Genomic DNA, 20,768 nt, shown 5'->3' with positions numbered 1-20,768 from the left:
CATGCAGGGTGTATTATGAATAGGACATGATTCTAATTCATGTCCTATTTCCATGAGTCACTGGCCGCAGAAGCACTTATGGCCAAAGCTCGTGCCTAGCTCCATGGCCAACAAAAACTAATACATGATGAGGCCAGAGTCCTCACCCTATCTGCATAGCTTGTTGGGCAACAGGAGTGTCCAATGTATTCTGGAAAAAAGGGTGAAGTAGGTTTAGAGTGAAAAACTCTTTAAGGGGATTGCTAAAGATTGACAAAATAACGCGTTATTATACATATTCCTCTAAAAAAATAACCTCAGTTCAACAGATGTTCTGGTCACAATCCAAAACCTAAAATATACTCAATAAGATCCCATAACACACCTAGTTGCACTACCCATTATTTTTATTTAAACATTACATATGACATCGGAAATTAAATCATCAATGGCAAAATACGGTCATTTAAAAATACATATCCTACTATTAACACCAGTTAGTGCAGTAAGTAAGTTTATTATGCATGATTATTTAAAACCGTTGCATACACATAATAAAATTCCATAGTAATACAATGAGTAAAAACAGTGTTTAAAGGGTCAAAGGGCGTGATTTTTAAAACTCGCATTTGGACATTGAGCTTGTCAACAATTCTAAAGTGCACTGTGCGTCAAGGAGAGCTGGGCTAACTGGTGCTATGCCAATTTAAGCAACCATCGTTTCAAGTCCTGTTAAACTTACGTTGTTTGTACTTACATTCTTCGTCAAGTCGGTTATGTTTGTGTGCCCGTAGGGTACAATGGCAAGATCTTGGCAGGAAAAGCAACCATGACAGACCGGCCCAGCTGTTTTTTTATTTAGCCGATGTCCACTAGCGATGCATGTTTGAGTCTCCCAGTTAATATGTCAAAGAATTTTTTGAGCCGGCAGTTTAACTGCGTCCCAGCCGGGTTACGCACAGTTTTACTGCCTGCAAGTCCTGATGCCATTCTGCTTGAATAATGGTCTAAGTAGGGTTCTTATATCCCGTAAGTCGGGGAAGATGCAGATGACTTGCACCAGATCTTTATCTCCTCTTTCGCCTAAACGGTAGGACTGCGGTCCTGATCTCCTTTCCCATGGCGAAAGGAGTGGGAAAAATCGGTAAGTTGCCCAGTCGCAACTTTAGGAATTTTTCTTTTGTCCTCCTTTTGACTCCCACTTTCAAGTAGGGTTGTGGTTTGAGAGCTTCGTAGTTGCTAAGCACTATCCAGCCATGAGCACTTCTGGCTAGTGTTGCCTTGTCTTCTAGAACGGATACCCTTTTTTGTTCTCTTTGTCAGTCTTTTTGAAACTCTGGTGGTCTGTGGAGGTTTTCCAAAGGTCGGTCAGTCCCAATAGCTTTAGGGAGTCAAACAGGTACATCCTAGCAGGTGATTTTTCAGGACTTGACAGCTCGCTCCAAAAGGTGCAAGTTTAACGAACCTACCTCTGCGCTACGCATCTTGTGCCAGCTTTTCATGTATGCGCCTCTCCTTTTCACAGATTGATTTTAAAGCCCAAACTAAGCGTATTTTGGGAGGGGAAAAATAGCCCTGTATGTGTTGGCTATTTCTTTGTCCAATGGCACAGCGTCTCTCCCTTTTCACGATCCACTCCGTGCATCAGTGGTTGCTGTAGTTTTGCACGTATCACCTGCAGTAAGGGATCAAAGGTTAGGTCTGGCAGCATCTTTTTCAGAGGCTTTATTGCTAGGTAGGTCATTGTGCCGTTCCTACGTAGGGATTCCAGCTGGGGTTTAAATGAGCCTTTGTGGTCCAGCAAGATTCCTAGGTATTTACAGCTGGTTGTCTGTTCCAGACATTGCCTATCTACGTACCAGTGGATTTTAGTTAGTGCAGTAAGAATTTCAACATCATGTCATTGCAATAGACTACTGTATTCCCAATGTCAGCTTGGAAATGTGGAAAATAGTTAATGCTGAGGATGCATACTGAAAATGTGGGACACTCACTACACAAGGTCAGATTTGTTATTTGGTGCAACAGGGGTTAAAATAGCAAATCGGATGGAAATTCACATATTTGGTTACTGAGCTTCCAATTTTCGGGGGAAGGAAAAGTTCTTCACTCGGAAGTACCTTAAAGAAAAATAACTAATGGTCTTGCCTGGGCTTGGCAACACTTGGCATGAAAACCTTCTCACTATTCATAAATATACATAGTTGAAAGTGGAAACGGGGATCTTTTTGTTATCATTCTTGACAAAGTGAGTTTATTTTTGCACAATTAGGGCATAATTCATCTTGTCTTTTGCTTCAGCAGAATATGGCTAATTTGTTGCTCAGCTGCCATTTAAATTCACATTGACATGATAAACATGCACATTAATTGTTTGACGTTTTCTGTGCTCTTACTTACTGTACCAATACGTTTCACATTATGTTTAAGAAAGAGGTTCTAAGGATTTCAAGTTTATGCTCCCAGTTATGGAAATCACGAACAGTCGTCCGCTTTGGACCATACAATACTCCATCCTTGAAGCACAAATAAACTACCTAGTTTCCTAACCCAATTGGAAATGTACATTTCCAAAACAAAGTTTCCTACAAGTAACATCAAATACAATATAAGGTCAGGTTAACAAGTAGGCGTGAGCAGAATTTCAACAACACTGTAGTAATTTTGGTAATTCCGCGGTATTCTTTGACACTGAATTATAGATAATTACACAATTACTCTTGCTTGCATAATTCAGAGTAACTTGAGGAGGGGGGTACAATCCTACAGAGATCACATTTAGCGAGCAGCAGAAGTTGCTCACACTCACTATTCGAGTTCCAAGGCACTGCGTCCAAAGTTATATTTTTGTCAGCAAAAAAGTAACCTTGTATTCCAAAGTTCCATTAATTGAGTGAGAATCCAGATATGTGGGATTTTACAATCATGAAATCCACTCTTTAAATCAAGCCCTGGCACACATTTATGTTCATTATAACATGTCAATAACATAGGTTTCCAAGCAAATACATAAAGACATATGAATAATTTAATAATTTTTCTTGTTATGGCTCCAGCCGACACGTGTTTCGTCGTTCGGGACAAGACACCCGCGACTTCCTCAGGGCTGGAAAACATACAAAAAAGCAGAGTGTAAGCCCCACCATTTGGGCATCAATGATACAGTCATTGTTATGTAAATTATAAGTGGTCCCAACTGTGCTCATCAATTCACTTCATATATCCCTAAAGAACGTGCAACTGAATCCAACATAGGACAGTGTAATCAATATATCCTGTATCAAGAACATTTCCAATCATCATATTCTTGGGTCAATCAATAAGTAGTGTCTAACATATCAAGCCAAACAATATTGATGTCCACCCTGAAAACAAAAAAGGGGGTGGATCCATAATACGTAGGGGGATGGATGGGAGTAGTCATGCGATTCATAACCACCATGCAAGTGACATCCCATATGCATATTGTAAGGGTCAATTGACTGGGAGATCCCAGGCCTACCTTAAATCAATAGGACAGATCTTAAGTGCCTGAAAGTAAAATAGAAAGATATATATTGTATGTCCAATTAAGATTATATTCCTGTAGATACCAACCATAAGGTAAAAGAACATACCCTCTGACTGGTTTTAATTCCGTCCCAGCCCAAGTTTGGCTGGGTAAATTGCATGTATTCACGAAGACAATTATTCAAGCAAATGTCTGCAAGAACAAAGCAAAATGCTATTCACAATTGTGGAGCAGATCGCTCGTAAATGCCAATATTAGCTCCAAGCATAGAGTACATACTTAATTTAAAAGTTCAGTGGAAAGAGTTTCCAATCCTTATATTGACACACGTCTCTATTAGATAACTAATAGGATACAAAGAGGAGATCCCAGTGTATAAGTAATAACCATGAGAACATATTATATGGTTCCCAAGTATACTGACTTGGTGCACGAGTGACCAGCAAAATTCCAAAGAGATTATGTGCTAGGTGACAAGAATGAAACTCCCAATCATACACTGATAAGCGTCTCCATTGGATTAAGTGATTTGTACAGGTCACCAAAATAATCGTGAGATAAAAGGAGGAGATCCCAGTGTATAACAATAAAATTGCAATAACAATGAGAGCACATTATACGGTTCCCAAGTGTGCCGACTTAATGCACAGGTGGCCAAGAAAATACCAGAGAAAACAAGCGTTAGGTGGAAGGCTTACCGACGATGCACACTGTCGAGTAAACACCGTGGTGGGTGATGGGCTGCGTAATCAATCCGCCCACGACGCGCTAAAATATCAAAAGATTATACGAAGATTTGAATAATCTATTAAAAAATGTATTACCTACGTCCTAATTTCAGAATAATACTATGTGGTAAATTTTATTAGATATCATATATTGTTTTGATGGGGTGTGACATATAGCCAAACAATAATGTATATATGACAGACACTATTATCAAGGTTTTCTTATTCATTTCCATCATACACCCACCTTGATATCAATGGACATCTCATAGGCATCTCCCTTTTAAATTGTTCTACTTTTTTCTCTTTTCCTTTTGACGAAACACTATATTGATAAATTTCACTTGGTGAAGAATCAATATGTAACGGATTACTAACACCCGGATTACATATTCAAACCAGATAGTTCATTAATTAAATTGTTAAATTAGAATGGTGCACTTTGATCCTAATACCTCCAACACTAATTATTTTTGTGTGGAGTGTATGGTTTTATCTCTCGCCTTGAGTATTGGCAGACCAATATCTCTATGTAAACGTCACTAACGATCTAGACTGGGTGACCAATCGAAGATGGCGGACGGAATGCTCACTTCCGACGCCACCAGCCAATATCAATTTCGTGTCAGGGTTACTCTAACTAATAAATTAAATTGAGATGCTCTGACCATTACCAGTAAACATATTTAGAGAGTTTTCACCGTGAAACCTTGCTACAGATGGACTTACTCGAAAGATGGATACATTATTAGATATTAACCACATGGTTTACGTGTTCTAATAGGATCTTCAAGATGGCGGCTGATATCGTAACCGCCGCTGTCTTTCTTTACGCGCTATTCATTCGTTCTCACTCGTAATAAAAGCGGCACTTCCGGGTATACACTGAACATTGTGGCCATACTGAGATGCCGGAGGATTGCACCTAGACTTTGACGCTGCACAATATAGGTATTTAACTACCTGGGGATGCTTATTCTGAAATTAGGACGTAGATAATACATTTTTTAATAGATTACTCAAATCTTCGTATACTCTTGATATTTTAGCGCGTTGTGGGCTGATTGATTACGCAGCCCATCACCCAGCTCGACAGTGTGCATCGTCGGTAAGCCTTCCACCTAACGCTTGTTTTCTCTGGTATTTTGTTGGCCACCCGTGCACTAAGTCGGCACACTTGGGAACCGTATAATGTGCTCTCATTGTTATTGCAATTTTACTGTTATACACTGGGATCTCCTCCTTTTATCTCACGATTATTTTGGTGACCTTTACAAATGGCTTAATCCAATGGAGACGTTTATCAGTGTATGATTGGGATTTTCTTTGTCACCTAGCACATAATTTCTTTGGAATTTTGCTGGTCACTCGTGCACCAAGTCAGTATACTTGGAACCATATAATATGTTCTCATGGTTATTACTTATACACTGGGATCTCCTCTTTGTATCCTATTAGTTATCTAATAGAGACGTGTGTCAATATAAGGATTGGAAACTCTTTCCACTGAACTTTTAAATTAAGTATGTACTCTATGCTTGGAACGAATATTGGCATTTACGAGCGATCTGCTCCACAATTGTGAATAGGATTTTGCTTTGTTCTTGCAGACATTTGCTTGAATAATCGTCTTCGTGATTACATGCAATTTGCCCAGCCAAACTTAGGCTGGGACGGAATTAAAACCAGTCAGAAGGTATGCTCTTTTACCTTATGATTGGTATCTACAGGGATATAATCTTAATAGGACATATAATATATATCTTTCTATTTTACTTTCAGGCACTTAAGATCTGTCCTATTGATTTAAGGTTGGCCTGGGATCTCCCAGTCAGTTGACCATTACAATATGCATGGTGGTTATGAATCACATGACTACTCCCATCCATCCCCCTACGTATTATGGATCCACCCCCTTTTTTGTTTTCAGGGTGGACATCAATATTGTTTGGCTTGATATGTTAGACACTACTTATTGATTGACACAGGAATATGATGATTGGAAAGGTTCTTGAAACAGGATATATTGATTACACTGTCCTATGTTGGATTCAGTTGCACGTTCTTTAGGGATATAGGAGGTGAATTGATGAGCACAGTTGGGACCACTTATAATTTACATAACAATGACTATCATTGATGCCCAAATGGTGGGGCTTACACTCTGCTTTTTTGTATGTTTTCCAGCCCTGAGGAAGTCGCGGGTGTCTTGTCCCGAACGACGAAACACGTGTCGGCTGGAGCCATAACAATAAAAATTATTAAATTATTCATTTGTCTTTATGTATTGGCTTGGAAAGGAAGAACAAGTTACTTGCCTTCGGTAACGATGTATCTGTAAGACACATTAGTTAGTTAGATTCCTCACCTTAGAATATCCCCAGGCGTCAGACTGGATCCGGAAGATTTTTCGTCAGCAATACCCCTTGCGCGTCGCTAGGCGTCGTCTGCGGCTCCGCATCCGTCGTCGTGCGCCGGAATGACGTCGGAGTACTTAGACGCCGCCCTCACGCGCTGACGTCAGTTCTTGTACATAGCCTTCAGCGCCAGGAACGCAGAGCATTGCAAGAGACCGACACTGGTGCCAAAAAATTCTAGGGCCCTGAAAGGGATAGCCTTAACCCTAGATGTCAGTTCGCAGAACGGGGAGGATGGGTGGGTCGGTGAGGAATCTAACTAACTAATGTTTCTTACAGATACATCGTTACCGAAGGTAAGTAACTTGTTCATCTGAGAGAAACACGTTAGTTAGATTCCTCACCTTAGAACGTGTGCAGCGAAGCCCACGTTGCCGCCTGACAGATGTCCTGCAAAGGGACTCCCCGTCCCAAAGCAGTAGTAGCCGCTGTGGCCAGAGTAGAATGGGCGCGCAGCCCAACAGGCGGGTCCTTTTTTGCCAAGGAATAACAGATTTTTATACACAAAACGACCCACCGGGAGATGGTCCGTTTGTGCACAGCTTTGCCCTTCTTTGCACCCACGTAGCCAACGAAAAGCTGGTCGTCCACTCGGAACAGTTTAGTGCGGTCCAAATAAAAGGAGAGCGCACGTTTTGGGTCCAGACGGTGGAGCCGCTCTTCCTCTTTGGAAGGATGCGGAGGCGGAAAGAAGGTGGGCAAGATGACAGATTGCCCAAGATGAAAGGGGGTCACCACTTTCGGTAGAAAGGAAGGACGAGGCCGAAGGAAAACCTTGTCCGGATGAACAGATAGAAAAGGAGGCTTGGATGATAGAGCCTGGAGCTCACTCACCCGTCTAGCCGAGGTGATGGCTACCAGGAAAGCAGTCTTAAGAGTGAGAAGACGAAGAGGACAATTGTGAAGAGGCTCAAAGGGAGCGCACATCAGGAATGTTAAGACAAGATTCAAGTCCCACTGAGGCATTACGAAAGGGACAGGAGGGAACGTGTGAGTAATGCCTTTAAGAAAGCGTGACACTACAGGGGACTTGAAAAGAGAGGGCTGATCTGGAAGCCGTAAGAAGGCAGAGAGGGCAGCAAGATAACCTTTCAAGGTGCCCAGGGCAGAGCCCTGCCGGGCCAAAGAAAGAAGAAAGAGGAGAACCTCAGAAAGAGGGGCGGAAAGGGGATCCACAGCCTTTGCTGTGCACCATGCCACAAATTTGTTCCACCGGCAGGCGTATACCGTCTTTGTGGAGGGACGCCTGGCTGCCAGAATGATATCACAGACTTCAGGAGGCAAGTCAAATGGCATCAACTGCCGCCGCTCAATCTCCACGCATGGAGGTGGAGGCTGGACAGGTTCGGGTGGAGGACCGTCCCCTGCTGCTGCGACAGAAGATCCTCCCGAACGGGCAGACGTATCGGAGGATCGGTCAACATACTGAGTAGCTCGGGATACCAGTACCTTCGTGCCCAATCCGGAGCCACCAAGATGACTTGGGCCCGGTCGCGCCTGATCTTCAGCACTCTGGGCAGAAGTGGTATAGGCGGAAAGGCGCACAACAGACCGCAACTCCACTCGCGACGAAAAGCGTCGCCGAGCGAGTGCCGCCTTGGAAATTCCAACGCGCAGAACTGCTGACATTGCGCGTTCTCGTCGGTGGCGAATAGATATAACCAAGGCTCTCCCCACTGCTGAAAGAGACCTTGCGCCACCTCGGAGTTCAGACGCCATTCGTGATCTATCATGCACCGGCGGCTGAGTTAGTCTGCTCTGGCGTTCAGAGAGCCCGCCAGATGTTGAACCACCAGGGTGATGCCCTGGTGTTCCAGCCATGTCCAGAGGCGCAGAGCCTCCTGACTAAGGGTCCACGACCCCACCCCGCCCTGTTTGTTGCAATACCACATGGCGGTGGTGTTGTCCGTGAACACCTGCACGACACTTTCCCGGACAGAGGGAAGGAAGGCTTTCAGTGCAAGTCGGATCGCTCTCAGCTCCAACAAGTTGATGTGGAGGCGAGACTCCGCCGGAGACCAGAGGCCTCTGATCTCCGCCTCTCCCATATGGCCACCCCATCCCAGGAGGGACGCATCCATCACTACGACATGCTCCGGTAGAGGTAGGGAGAGGCTCTTTCCCGTGACCCAATCGCGGTCCGTGAGCCACCACTGCAACTGCTGTGCAGTGCCCTCCGAGATCAAGACATGGTCGGACAGGTTGCCGTGATACTGGGCCCACTGAAACTTCAGGTCCCACTGCAGAGCCCGCATGCGCCGCCTGGCGTGATGCACTAGTAGGATGCAGGAGGCCATCAGCCCCAGAAGCCGCAACACTAGCCTGACTGAAACCCAGGATAGAGGCCGAAAGATGGGAATCAGGGCCTGTATATCCCGGACCCGCTGTTCCGGTGGATGAACCCGGAACTGCACCGAATCGAGAACCGCTCTGATGAAAAGGAGCTTCTGAGAGGGGCTCAGGTGTGACTTTGGCACGTTGATGGAAAACCCCAGCAAATGCAGGAGATCCGCCGTAGTCTGGAGGTGGGAGACGACTGCCTGGGGCGAGCCCGCCTTCAACAACCAGTCGTCGAGATAGGGGAAGACTGGAACCCCTGATCTGCGCAGATGAGCTGCGACCACCGCCATCACTTTCGTGAACACCCGAGGGGCACTGGTTAGGCCGAAGGGGAGCACGGTGAACTGAAAGTGCTCCTGACCCACCGTGAACCGCAGGTAACGCCGGTGGGCCGGCAGGACGGGGATGTGGAAATATGCGTCCTGCAAGTCCAACGCTACCATCCAGTCTCCAGGGTCGAGGGCAGTTAGAACCTGAGCCAAAGTTAACATTTTGAACCGTTCCTTCCGGAGGAAGGCATTGACGTTCCGGAGGTCCAAGATAGGGCGTAGGCCCCCTTTGCCCTTCTTGGGAACCAGAAAGTAGTGGGAATAACAACCACGACCTACTTCTGGGCTCGGAACGCGCTCGACGGCCCCCTTGGCCAAGAGGGCCGAAACTTCCTCGTGGAGAAGATTCAAATGACCCCCCGAGATACGGTGGTGCTGCAGTGGCATGGCTGGAGGGGTCGTCTCGAAGGGGAGGGAGTAGCCCCTTCGGACGATTTGCAGCACCCACCTGTCTGACGTGATGGAACGCCAGTGGAGCAGGTGATGGCGAACTCTGTCGCCCACTGGCGTGGAATGGGCCTGAAAGCTCGGACTAGGAAGGCTTTGAGGCGGATGCTGCCGGGGTGGATGTGGACTGACCGCGTCGTCCTCAAGTACCGCCTCGGCGGAAATCACGTCCGCGTACAGGCTGGTTCTGCGGCCGGTGGCTAGGCGGACGTGAGGAGGTGCCCCTTCCTTGGCCACGAAAGGAGCGAAAAGCGGAAGTTTGTGGCCGCGGGGCCCAAGGACGTGGCCGTAGCCAGGGAGTCCTTGAAGCGAGCCAGCGCACTGTCCGCTTTGTCACCAAAAAGGCGAGCGCCATCAAAAGGCAAGTCCATGAGGGTGCTCTGGACATCCCCTGAAAAAGACGTGGACCGCAGCCAGGCGTGACGTCGAAGCGCCACCGTGGTAGAAATCGCCCTACCCAGCGAGTCCGTAGTGTCGAGTCCACATCGGATTGCATGGTGCGCTGCATCTCTCCCATCAGCCAGGGCCGAGGAAAGCCACGCCCGGGCCGCCTCCGGGCACAGTGGCAGCACGTCCTCCACCGCATCCCACAGAGAGTGGGAATAACGGCCCAAGAGACAGGCGGTGTTCAAAGACTACAGGCCCAAACTGAGCGAAGAGAACAGCTTCTTACCAAACTGTTCCAGTCTCTTGGAATCCCAGTCCAGAGGAGTGGACGGGAAGGAGGATTGGGAGGTAGAGGCCTGGATAACCAGACTCTCGGGGTGGGGTGTTGGGACAGAAAACTGGGGGTCGCCCGGAGCAGGGCGGTGGCGCCTGGCAACGTTCCTATCCACAGGAGGGACTGTGGAGGGCTTGGACCAGGTGCCCTGCACAACGTCAGTGAGGGCCTCATTGAATGGCAGCAGAGGCTCAGTGGAGCATGCGGCAGACTGAAGCACCTCAGTGAGGATGTTAGTCCTCACAGCCACGGCAGGCAGCTCAAGCCCAAGGGCTTCTGCCGCCTTGCGCAGCACCACAGAAAAAGCTGCACCCTCCTCCGAAGCCACAGTCGGAGGAGAGATGAATCCAGTGTCCGGAGAGTTATCCAACCCACTGGCCTCCCCCAATTTATCTGCCCAGTCCTGTGCAAGTTGGCTCTGAAGGGCCATAGGGTCATCAGACCCCTCCCAGTCGCCCCCGTCATCCGATTCCTGGTAAACAGGAGGAATGATCGGAGCCGGACGATAGACAATATGTGTCTCTAGCGGCATCAGATGCGGCGTCGGGCGGCGCCGCATCGGCTAGGGGCTGAACCGGGGTTCGACGTCGACCGGAGCCGGGGGTGGTATCGGTGTCGGCGCCGGAGGCGTAATGAGGTCGACCGGCATCGACGGGGGCCCAGGCTCGGGCCCCTCGGGGACCTGCGGCGTCGGGGCCGGAGCCTCCAACGGCGCCGGGGCCAGAGCCGCCGGCACGCGAGGTCGCCCAGTCGAGCCCGCGGGGCCCGAAGGCACGCCAGCGGGCGTCGACGGCGGGGCCAGGCTCCTCATGACCGAGAGGAAGGCACTGACCTCCGCCGGCGTCGCTTCAGTCCCAGGGACCGTCGGGTATGGGGACTTGCGCGACGGGAGTCCGAAGAGCGGTGTCGCCTCTTGGACTTCTTGGAGTGCCTCGACTTACCCGAAGACTTCGAGCCAGACGAGTGACGATGACGGGAGCAGAGTGGCGAAGCTCGAGAAGCTTGCGGGACCGCTCCTGCCTAGCTTTCGAGGTCAGGGCCATACAATCGGAGCACGACGCTGCGTCGTGGTCGAGGCCCAAACAGTACAGGCACCGGCGGTGATGATTGGTCACCGACATCAGTCGGTGACAGTCGTCGCAGGCCTTGAAACCAGGCATCCTACCGGCACACCAGAGTCGAGAAATGACCAAAAAGAGTCAAAAAAAGTTAGTCAAAAATTGACTAAAGGGGTAGCTCTCCCGGATCGGTGCTTACTGGCGCGGAAAAAAAGAAGAACTGACGTCAGCGCGCGAGGGCGGCGTCTAAGTACTCCGACGACGTCATTCCGGCGCACGACGCCGACGACGGACGCGGAGCCGCAGACGACGCCTAGCGACGCGCAAGGGGTATTGCTAACGAAAAATCTTCCGGATCCAGTCTGACGCCTGGGGATATTCTAAGGTGAGGAATCTAACTAACGTGTTTCTTTCAGATTATGCTACTTACCAGTATGCATCTGTTCTTGGCATGTAGAGCTGCAGATCTATACACTGTGCATAGATCGCCATCTGGTGTTGGGCCCGGATGTTTGCAGTTTGTTTTTCCTCTTGGAAAGTCTTTGGAAGTCACAAGGTCGGAGACTCCTCCTTTGGTTCGTATTGCGCATGGGCTTCGGCTCCATCCTCCGATTGTTTTTCGCCAGCAGGGAAAGATGGAGCGTAGTAATAACAGTAAAGAAACCCATGTGTGTTGTATCTAAATAAGATAGACTGGAACGGATACAGGTAGCCGGGGAGGCGGGTGGGCGTGTATAGATCTGCAGCTCTACATGCCAAGAACAGATGCATACTGGTAAGTAGCATATTCCGTTCAAGGCAAATGAGCTGCAGATTATACACTGTGCATAGACTATATGGCAGTACCCAACCCTAGCGGCGACCACCGGCATCCGTTGCAGTTGTTTGGAACAGTGTTTTTAGTACAGCCTGGCCCACACTAGCTTGTTGCTTGGTTTGCACATCTACACAGTAATATTTTGTGAAAGTGTGCGGTGTTGACCATGTCGCTGCTTTGCAGATGTCATCTAGTGGTATGTTTCCTAGAAAAGCCATAGAAGCCCCTATCTTCCTTGTAGAGTGGGCTTTAGGGGGAACAGATAGCGTTTGTTTTGCTTTGTGGTAGCAAATCTGTATGCATTTTACAATCCACCTAGCTATCCCTGATTTAGAAATAGGGTTGCCTTTATGTGGTGGAGAGAAAGAGACAAATAGCTGTTTGGTTTTTCTGAAAGGTTGTGTTCTTTGGATGTAGTCAAGTAAGGCCCTTTTAACATCCAGTGTGTGTAAAGCCCTTTCCGCAACGGTTTGAGGTTGTGAGAAAAAGACTGGTAATTCTACCGACTGGTTTAGATGGAAGGGAGAAATTACTTTGGGTAGGAATTTTGGGTTGGTACGGAGTACAACCTTGTTCTGATGCATTTGGAGAAAAGGTTCCTGTATAGGGAGTGCTTGTATTTCACTAACCCTTCTAAGGGAAGTGATGGCCACTAGAAAAGCTGTTTTCCATGTGAGAAATTGCAGCTCACATTTATGTAATGGTTCGAAAGGGGTTCCCTTTAGCCTTGTGAGAACTATATTCAAGTTCCAGACAGGTGAGGGTGGTACTCTGGGTGGAATTACTCTTTTGAGGCCTTCCATAAAGGCCTTGATGGCAGGCACCCTGAAAAGTCATAGGTGCTGCCTGTTGTGTAAGTAAGCAGCAATTGCTGCGAGGTGTAACCTAATGGATGTATATGCTAGGTTACACCTTTGTAGATGGAGCAAGTAACATATGATGTGCTGTATGGACACATTTAGAGGGTTGATTGTGTTGTGGCAGTAAACAACAAATCTTTTCCACTTTGCAGCATAGCATGCCCTAGTAGTAGGGCGTCTAGCTTCCCTGATAATATTCATGCAATCAGGGGGAAGGTTAAGGTATCCGAATTCTAGGACCTCAGGAGCCAGATCGCAAGGTTGAGCTGAGCTGGGTCCGGGTGCCTGATCTCTCCATGGTTCTGGGTTAGGAGGCATGGTGAGAGGTGCAGCTTTTGGTGTGGTACTACCGAGAGTTCCAGCAGTGTGGTGTACCACGGTTGTCTGGCCCATGTTGGAGCTACTAGGATCAGTGTTAGGGAATGCTGTTGTAGCTTTCGCACCACTAATGGAATTAGTGGGAGAGGTGGAAAAGCGTATGCAAATTTGTTTAACCACTTCATCCATATCGCATTGCCTTTGGACAATGGGTGTGGATATCTGGCGGCGAAGCTTGGGCATTTTGTGTTTTCGTGGGTGGCGAATAGGTCTATGTGTGGATGCCCCTACTTCTGAAAGAACGGGTGAATAACCTGTGGGTGAAGTTCCCACTCGTGAATCTGTTGTGACTGTCTGCTGAGCAGATCTGCCACGGTGTTTTGGACTCCTGGGACGTGTTGGGACAGGAGAAAGATTTTGTGGAATTGCCCATCTCCATATGCTCTTTGCTAATTGAGAGAGCTGTGGAGAGTGTGTGCCCCCCTGTTTTTGAATGTAGTACATGGCAGTCATGTTGTCTGTGCGAATGAGGACTGCCTTGACTGAAATCTGCGTCTGGAAGGATTTTAGGGCTAGGAAGATTGCCAGTAACTCCAGATGGTTGATGTGGAGTAACTTCTGTTGCGGCGTCCATGTGCCTTGTACTGTGAGATGTAACAGATGAGCTCCCCAGCCGGAGAGCGATGCGTCTGTTAGGATTATTTGTGGAACTGGGTCCAGGAACGGTCGACCTCTGGAAAGGTTTGTGGTGTTCCACCACTGCAGAGAGCGATGGGTGCGACCGTCTACCAACACCAGATCTGTCAGTTGCCCCTGGGCCTGGTTCCACTGGCGCGCTAAGCACTCTTTGAGTGGACGCATCTGGAGTCTTGCATGGGGCACTATGAAAATGCAAGAGGCCATCATCCCTATCAGTTGCATAAACACTCTTGCTGGGAGAGAGTGTTGAAATATGAATTTCTGACGCAGAGCCTGTATGTTTGCAATCCTGGCAGGATTGGGATAGGCTATGGCTTTTGAGGTGTCTATGGTAGCACCGAGGTATTGTTTTGTGTGTGATGGTACCAGGCGGGACTTTTGATGGTTCACTGTGAACCCTAGCTGGTGAAGCAGTTGGATTGTAGCGGCCGTGTGTTGCACACATCGTTCGTAGGACGTGGCTTTTATTAGCCAGTCGTCCAAGTAGGGGAAGACGTGAATGTGCTGTCTTCTGAGGTGTGCAGCCACTACTGCTAGGCACTTGGTGAATACCCTTGGTGCTGTTGTTACCCCGAACGGGAGCATCTTGAACTGGTAGTGTTGCCCGTCCACCAAAAATTTGAGGTACTTTCTGTGAGCCTGGTGTACTGGGATGTGAAAGTATGCGTCTTTCAAGTCCAGAGTGGTGAGGAAGTCGTTCTGGGAGAGGAGTGTAAGAACCTGTTGAAGGGTTACCATGTGAAAATGGTCTGAATGTATGCAAGTATTTAGAGGTCTGAGATCTAGGATAGGTCGTAGAGTCTTGTCTCTCTTTGGAATCAGAAAGTACAGGGAGTAGACCCCTACATTTTATTGATTTATGGGGACCTGCTCTATGGCTTGTTTTTGCAGGAGGGAGATCACCTACTGTTTTAGTAACGTAGCATGTTCTTGAGACATAGGGCGTTGCCTGGGTTTGAATGTTTGGGGGGGTAGATGTTAATTCTAGGCAATACCCTGAACGAATAATTTGGGTCACCCATTTGTCTGAGGTGATTTTCTCCCAGACGTGAAGGAAATGTTGTATTCTGCCCCCGACCGGAGTGGAATGGTCTGGAGGGAGCGGGGTAAAGTCATTGGGTAGGAGGTGCGGCAGAGCGGGCGGTATTTGTCTTGCCTCTGCCTTTATTATTATTGCCTCTGTATCCACCTCTTTGATAACCCTTTGTGAAGGTAGATTGAGGACGGGATTTTTAGGACGTGGATGCACTATCCGAGGAGTAGCCTCTGCCCGTGCCCCGAAAGGAATAGTGGCGAAAACAGCGCCTAGGAGTGTGTGACTGTAGGGCTCCCATGGATTTCGCCGTGTCAGTATCTTTTTTCATCTTCGAGGGCTTCATCAACTTTTGGGCCAAATAGATGATCTTGGTTAAATGGGTGGTTCAATATAGAGGCTTGTACCTCAGGTTTAAACCCTGAAACTCTGAGCCAGGCATGGCGACGGAGAAGGACACTGGTGTTTATGGCCCTGGAGGCTGTATCTGCTGCATCTAGGGCACAGCGGATAGAGGTATTAGTTATTGTTTTTCCCTCTTGGATCAATTCATTAGCCCTATTCCTGTATTTTTCAGGGAGATGGTGCATGATGGTGTCTAACTCATCATAATGCGCCCTGTCTTATCTGGCCAATAGCGCTTGCATGTTGGCTATACGCCATATATTGGCGGCTTGTGACACAGGGCGCTTCCCTGACGCATTTAGGAGCTTGGACTCTTTGTCAGGGGGTGGTGGTTCGCCTGACGCCTGAGAATTTGAGCGCTTCCTAGCTGTAGATACCACTAGGGAATCCAATAGTGCAGGACCTTTAATGTATGAAGGGTTTGTGGGGGCGGCTTTGTATTTCTGTATACAGGGGTTTAGGACCTTGGCCCTGACTGGGTCTTTAAAAACCTCCGGTGCATGTTTAATTACTCCCTTTAACATAGGTAGAATGGCAGTAGACCTATGTGCATTGTCGAAGGTGTCTAGGAGAAAATCTTCCTCCACTGGGTCAGTATGTAACTCCACCCCGTGGTAGTGTGCCGCCCTTTGTAATAGGTGATGAAAGCCTAAGGAATCTTCAGGTGGGGATGACCGAGATGGGCAAAGGTCATCCTGTGGGACATCTGGGATGTATGGATTGTTCTAGTCGTCCCATGGGTCTGGGAATCCAGTAGGGGTGGGGTCTTGTGGCACATCTGCTGGATCATAATAAGGGTCTCCTAAATCATCTGGGACAGGAGACAAGGTTGGGGAACGATGAGGCAGGGGTGGAGAGGGTGGAGGAGGTGGGGAAGGCACTCTGAAAGGGGAGGTAGCAGTGTCTTTCCTCTTTGGAGGTGGAGGTGGAGCTGGAGCTGGAGCTGGTTTGTCCAAGTGTCTCTTTTTTGAAGACAATGTCAAATGTCCAGTTTTTGGATCCTTGGTGAGTGTCTTTTTCAGAGGATCCGGTGTGAAAAGTTCTTGCGACACTGGTTGTTTGGTCGGCGCCGAAGTTTACGGGGCCGACGGCTTTTTAGGCTTGTCTAAGGCGTGCTTCTTTGGGACCTCCGATTTTTTGGTCGGTGTCGAAGAAGGCTTCGGCACGGGAGTGCCGGTGCCGAGGGCCTTGTGATGTTTGGTCGGCACCGGAAGGGCAGGTTTCGACACCGAAGGCTTTGGTACTGGGTTCGGTGTGGAGATGGAGGCCGATTTTTTCTTCGGTGCCGAAGGGTGTTTTTCGGTACCGTTGGTCGGCTGGCTCGAGCCCGAGCTGCCGGAAGGCTTAATAGGCTTCTTTACCGGGCCCGAAGGTGGGGTGTGAGAAGCAGTATCCTTGGTCTTGCCTAGGCCCGAAGGCGAAGGTGTGACCGAAGCCTTTTTCCGTGTCGGCGTGGGTGTGGGTGTGGGAGGGGGTAGGTAGTACTCACGACCCTCTGCGCCAGAGTAATATCCTCCACATCGGAGTCGTCGGCCTTGGAAGCACTGACGAGGTAGTCGTCCACTTCTTCGATGTTCTGCTGTCCCAGAGCTTCGACGTCGTCTCCGAAGATGTCGACTGGAGCGGAGGTCGAGGAGTGCGCCATGTTGCGTCTAGCCCGTCGATCTTGAATAGTCTTTTTAGAGCGAAAAGACTTGCAGGCGGGACAGTCTCGGGCCTCGTGCTCAGGGGAGAGGCAGAGGTTGCACACCTCATGAAGATCTGTGTGGGGAAACTTGGACCCACATCGAGGGCACTTCTTGAAGGGAGTTCTTTCCATCAGCCGAGACCGGAGCCGGAATAGGCCCGAAGGCCGCCGTCGAGGACCAGAATCGAAGAAGTGCCGAAGAGAAGGTGATTAAGATGATTTATTATCTGAAGGATCTCGATGAGCGAGGATTTTGCGTCGATCGTTGAACTGGAAAAGTTCGGAACCGGAGCGCGTAGTATTACATCCGAGCCCGATGGCGGAAAAAAACAATCTGAGGATGGAGCCAAAGCCCATGCGCAATACAAACCAAAGGAGGAATCACCGACCTCGTGACTCCCAAAGACTTTCCAAGAGGAAAAACAAACTGCAAACATCCGGGCCCAACACCAGATGGCGATCTATGCACAGTGTATAATCTGCAGCTCATATGCCTCGAACCCTATGTTATTGACATGTCATAATGAACATAAATGTGTGCCAGGGCTTGATTTAAAGTTTGCACGGATCTTTTTTATCTGATTGACGAGGTGTTGGATGATTACCTCCTCCCTGGGCACCTACAGTAAGAATTTGAGCTACAAAATCTACTGCAATTAGTGAGCGCCATTCCTATCCAGTTTACAATCATCCCAATTATTTGTCAACCACATGAAATCCACTCTTGATTGTGGTAAATCTGCCAGTAAGGCGTTTTTGACCATTTAAAATTTTAGAATTTTGGGTGGAAAAGATGGAGTTTTGAATCGCTTGTAAAATGTTTGGGTCAGAAACATTTTGCATATCCATTGGCACCAGGAAAACACACGCTACGCAAGTCCCAAAAACGGCTAAACAAATATAGTGGTGAATACCCCCAACATTCATGTGTGGTGGCGGGTACATGTGATTCTTTACAGTAAAATCATGTTGAAATAAAAAAAAAAAGTTAAATATGCAGCTAGATGTTTCTGCCTGACTCGTATATGAAGATTTACCCTCACCAGTATAAAAAAAACTGCAAGAGGTAATACTGATCCACAGTTGTTCCTGTGGCAAATCTTAATGTTCATAGATTTTAAGAAGTACTCTTACAGAGATATGCGCTAGCCACCAAGTTAGAAACGTACACCAAAATGTGGAGGCCGCATACAAGAGCAGACGTCCGACTCTTTACCAGGGCCTTGTTAAACGAGCACTCTTATCAACCAAACAGTACCCTTGTGTGATTGTATCATAAAAGGCGGTATGTGTTGAAAGTTATGCTTGCCCCCTGGAGCACGACAGGCCTCCAGTAAGAATGGATATCCAAGAGGATAACAAAAATTGCTGCATCATGGGTTCATTAAAAAAGCTCCAATGTAAGTGCCCATAGAGAGGCAAAGTAACAGAATGTTCACTCCACTAGTCTTACCTATGCAACATGGAAGGATATAATACACAGTAAAACGTATGGAGCATATTCTCCCAAGAGTGTAAATAAATGATAATATTTAAACTACTGTCCTGATGCTGGATGTTAGAATATAATACAGCATTCAAAACCTAACATGAATTTCATAATGGTATTGACATCAAATCAGCTAATACGGTAACCAAAAATATGAGCATTACTGACCCATTTGAACAAGTGCATCACATGGCATGGTGTCCCCAGAGTACACTATTTTCCAGCCCGATTTGTGTATTATTGCACAAGCAAAGGCATTCTTACAATGTCGCACCAAACAGGTTTGAAACTAAAAAGACAGAAAATGCAAAAAGTAAGAGAAACAACATTAACGTAAGGCAGGCCCACACCTTGTGCAGACCATAACATTTAAATGCTTAGTGTAACAATGTTACTATATTATCAGTTGTTACCTTTTCTAGTTCATACGTTTGTAAAAGTGAATCTATGAAGGCTTTAGTGTCAACGTTCATGACTTGAAAATCTTCCAAAAGAAACCTTGCAGGAATTACGCTAAAAAAAGAAACAACAAAAAAACCAGCAGATTAACAATTGGTATGAATTTTAAAGTGATAATTACTCTCATTAATGCTTGTATCTTTGTGCAGATTCACTCCTTTGTGAGACATCCATTTGAGTCTGACAGGTAGAATGTGTGAGAGGGAGTGGGAGAGACGAGGTAGGACACAATATGAGAACACCATTTGTTGGAGAACCCCACTACAGCTCACCAGGGGAGCACCAATATGGTTCACATAATATGGATCAAATGACAGCCAGCTGATAGGTCATGGGCTTATAACACATGTGAATATGGCAGTTCGCTAACACATTGGTCAGTCTAGGCTTGGATACGCAAACATTTGTTTTTAAATGGTTGTTTGTCTCATTGCAAGCAAGATTACTTGTTATGACTTCTAGCCATTGAGTCTCCCTTTCTTTTCATGTCCCATTGTTTTTGCAAGATTCTAAGCCACAGCCAATTCGATTGCCCAGGACATTGCTTCTATGGCCGTTATATCCATGATTTCTCTGGCCACTTGAGGGATAATTTCTCTATTTCCCCATGTTTGTTTTTACAAGAGAGGTCGCGGTTGGATTAAGGAGTGCGCTTATTAACTACATTCTTACGTCTTGCTATTTTGCAATGTGCATACGGTGGATTTTGTGAACGTGTGGTTAAACTGCTAGGTCTGCTTATATCGACATTAGAACATAACATCGAGTTTATCTTTCCTATGAAGCATGCACCAATTCTGCTTTAAAACCGTTTAAAGATAGAGTGTTCGACCTATCATCCTTAAGGTGGCCATCTCCCAACCTTTTTGCCTGCTTACAACATCTTTTTGCAGATTCGTTTTGTTGGCCTTAGGACTCTGAGCACTTTATCTCTGCTGATCAGTGCTAAATTGCAAATGCTTCTCCTCTAAACATGGCAACATTGATGTATACACAATTGTCATATTTAGTTTATTTGAAAGTCCCTTGTAAAGTGGTACACCATATACCCAGGGCGTGCAACCTAAATGCTACTATTGGGACGGCAGTCTAGCAGCAAGCCAACAAAAAGATGGAGCGAGAAGGGCACCAAGCCAGAAGACACATCGGATCCATCCCAAGACAAGAGTAGGACACGATACCCCAATAAGGGTCTTGAGCAATTTGTTAGAGGAACAAAGCACTTCTAAAAAGATGTGTAACGTAAAAAGACATGTCTCTTTGCTTATGGACTGTTTATGTGCAAGTTATGTTGCCTTATACTGTCAGTTATTGTACGAATTGTGAATCGGTCTTAAGTATGTGTACATTGTCACAGTGAAGTATGTTACATATTTATGTTACTGTAAAATATGCCATTTGTTTACGTGTCTATGTGAAATGAGGATACAGAATCTTTAAATGAACAATAAGAAAGATAACAAATCACACA

The 20,768-nt window shown here is 47.1% G+C and overlaps 1 protein-coding gene and 1 long non-coding RNA gene across 3 annotated transcripts in view; both read right to left on the bottom strand.

Annotated features, from left to right (window-relative positions):
• The window catches only part of ELAC2 (elaC ribonuclease Z 2), a 331,642-nt gene that overhangs the window by 59,393 nt on the left and 251,481 nt on the right, over positions 1 to 20,768 (bottom strand). For both annotated transcript variants that reach the window (XM_085616773.1, XM_085616774.1), the window contains 2 exons: positions 19,252 to 19,351; positions 19,007 to 19,127 (listed from right to left, as the gene is read on the bottom strand). In XM_085616773.1, coding sequence (XP_085472899.1) covers positions 19,007 to 19,127; positions 19,252 to 19,351 — 221 coding nt within the window. The remainder of the gene's footprint in view (positions 1 to 19,006; positions 19,128 to 19,251; positions 19,352 to 20,768) is intronic.
• On the bottom strand, positions 417 to 4,259 carry LOC146809904 (uncharacterized). Its single transcript, XR_014965592.1, has 3 exons — positions 4,189 to 4,259; positions 3,482 to 3,510; positions 417 to 3,085 (listed from the first exon to the last, which is right to left on the bottom strand). It is a non-coding gene; the product is annotated as an uncharacterized LOC146809904 (long non-coding RNA).

Source organism: Triturus cristatus, chromosome 7 (assembly GCF_964204655.1).
Source record: "Triturus cristatus chromosome 7, aTriCri1.1, whole genome shotgun sequence".
In the NCBI taxonomy this organism is placed as follows: Eukaryota; Metazoa; Chordata; class Amphibia; order Caudata; family Salamandridae; genus Triturus; species Triturus cristatus.
This window is presented reverse-complemented; position numbering and strand designations above follow the sequence as displayed.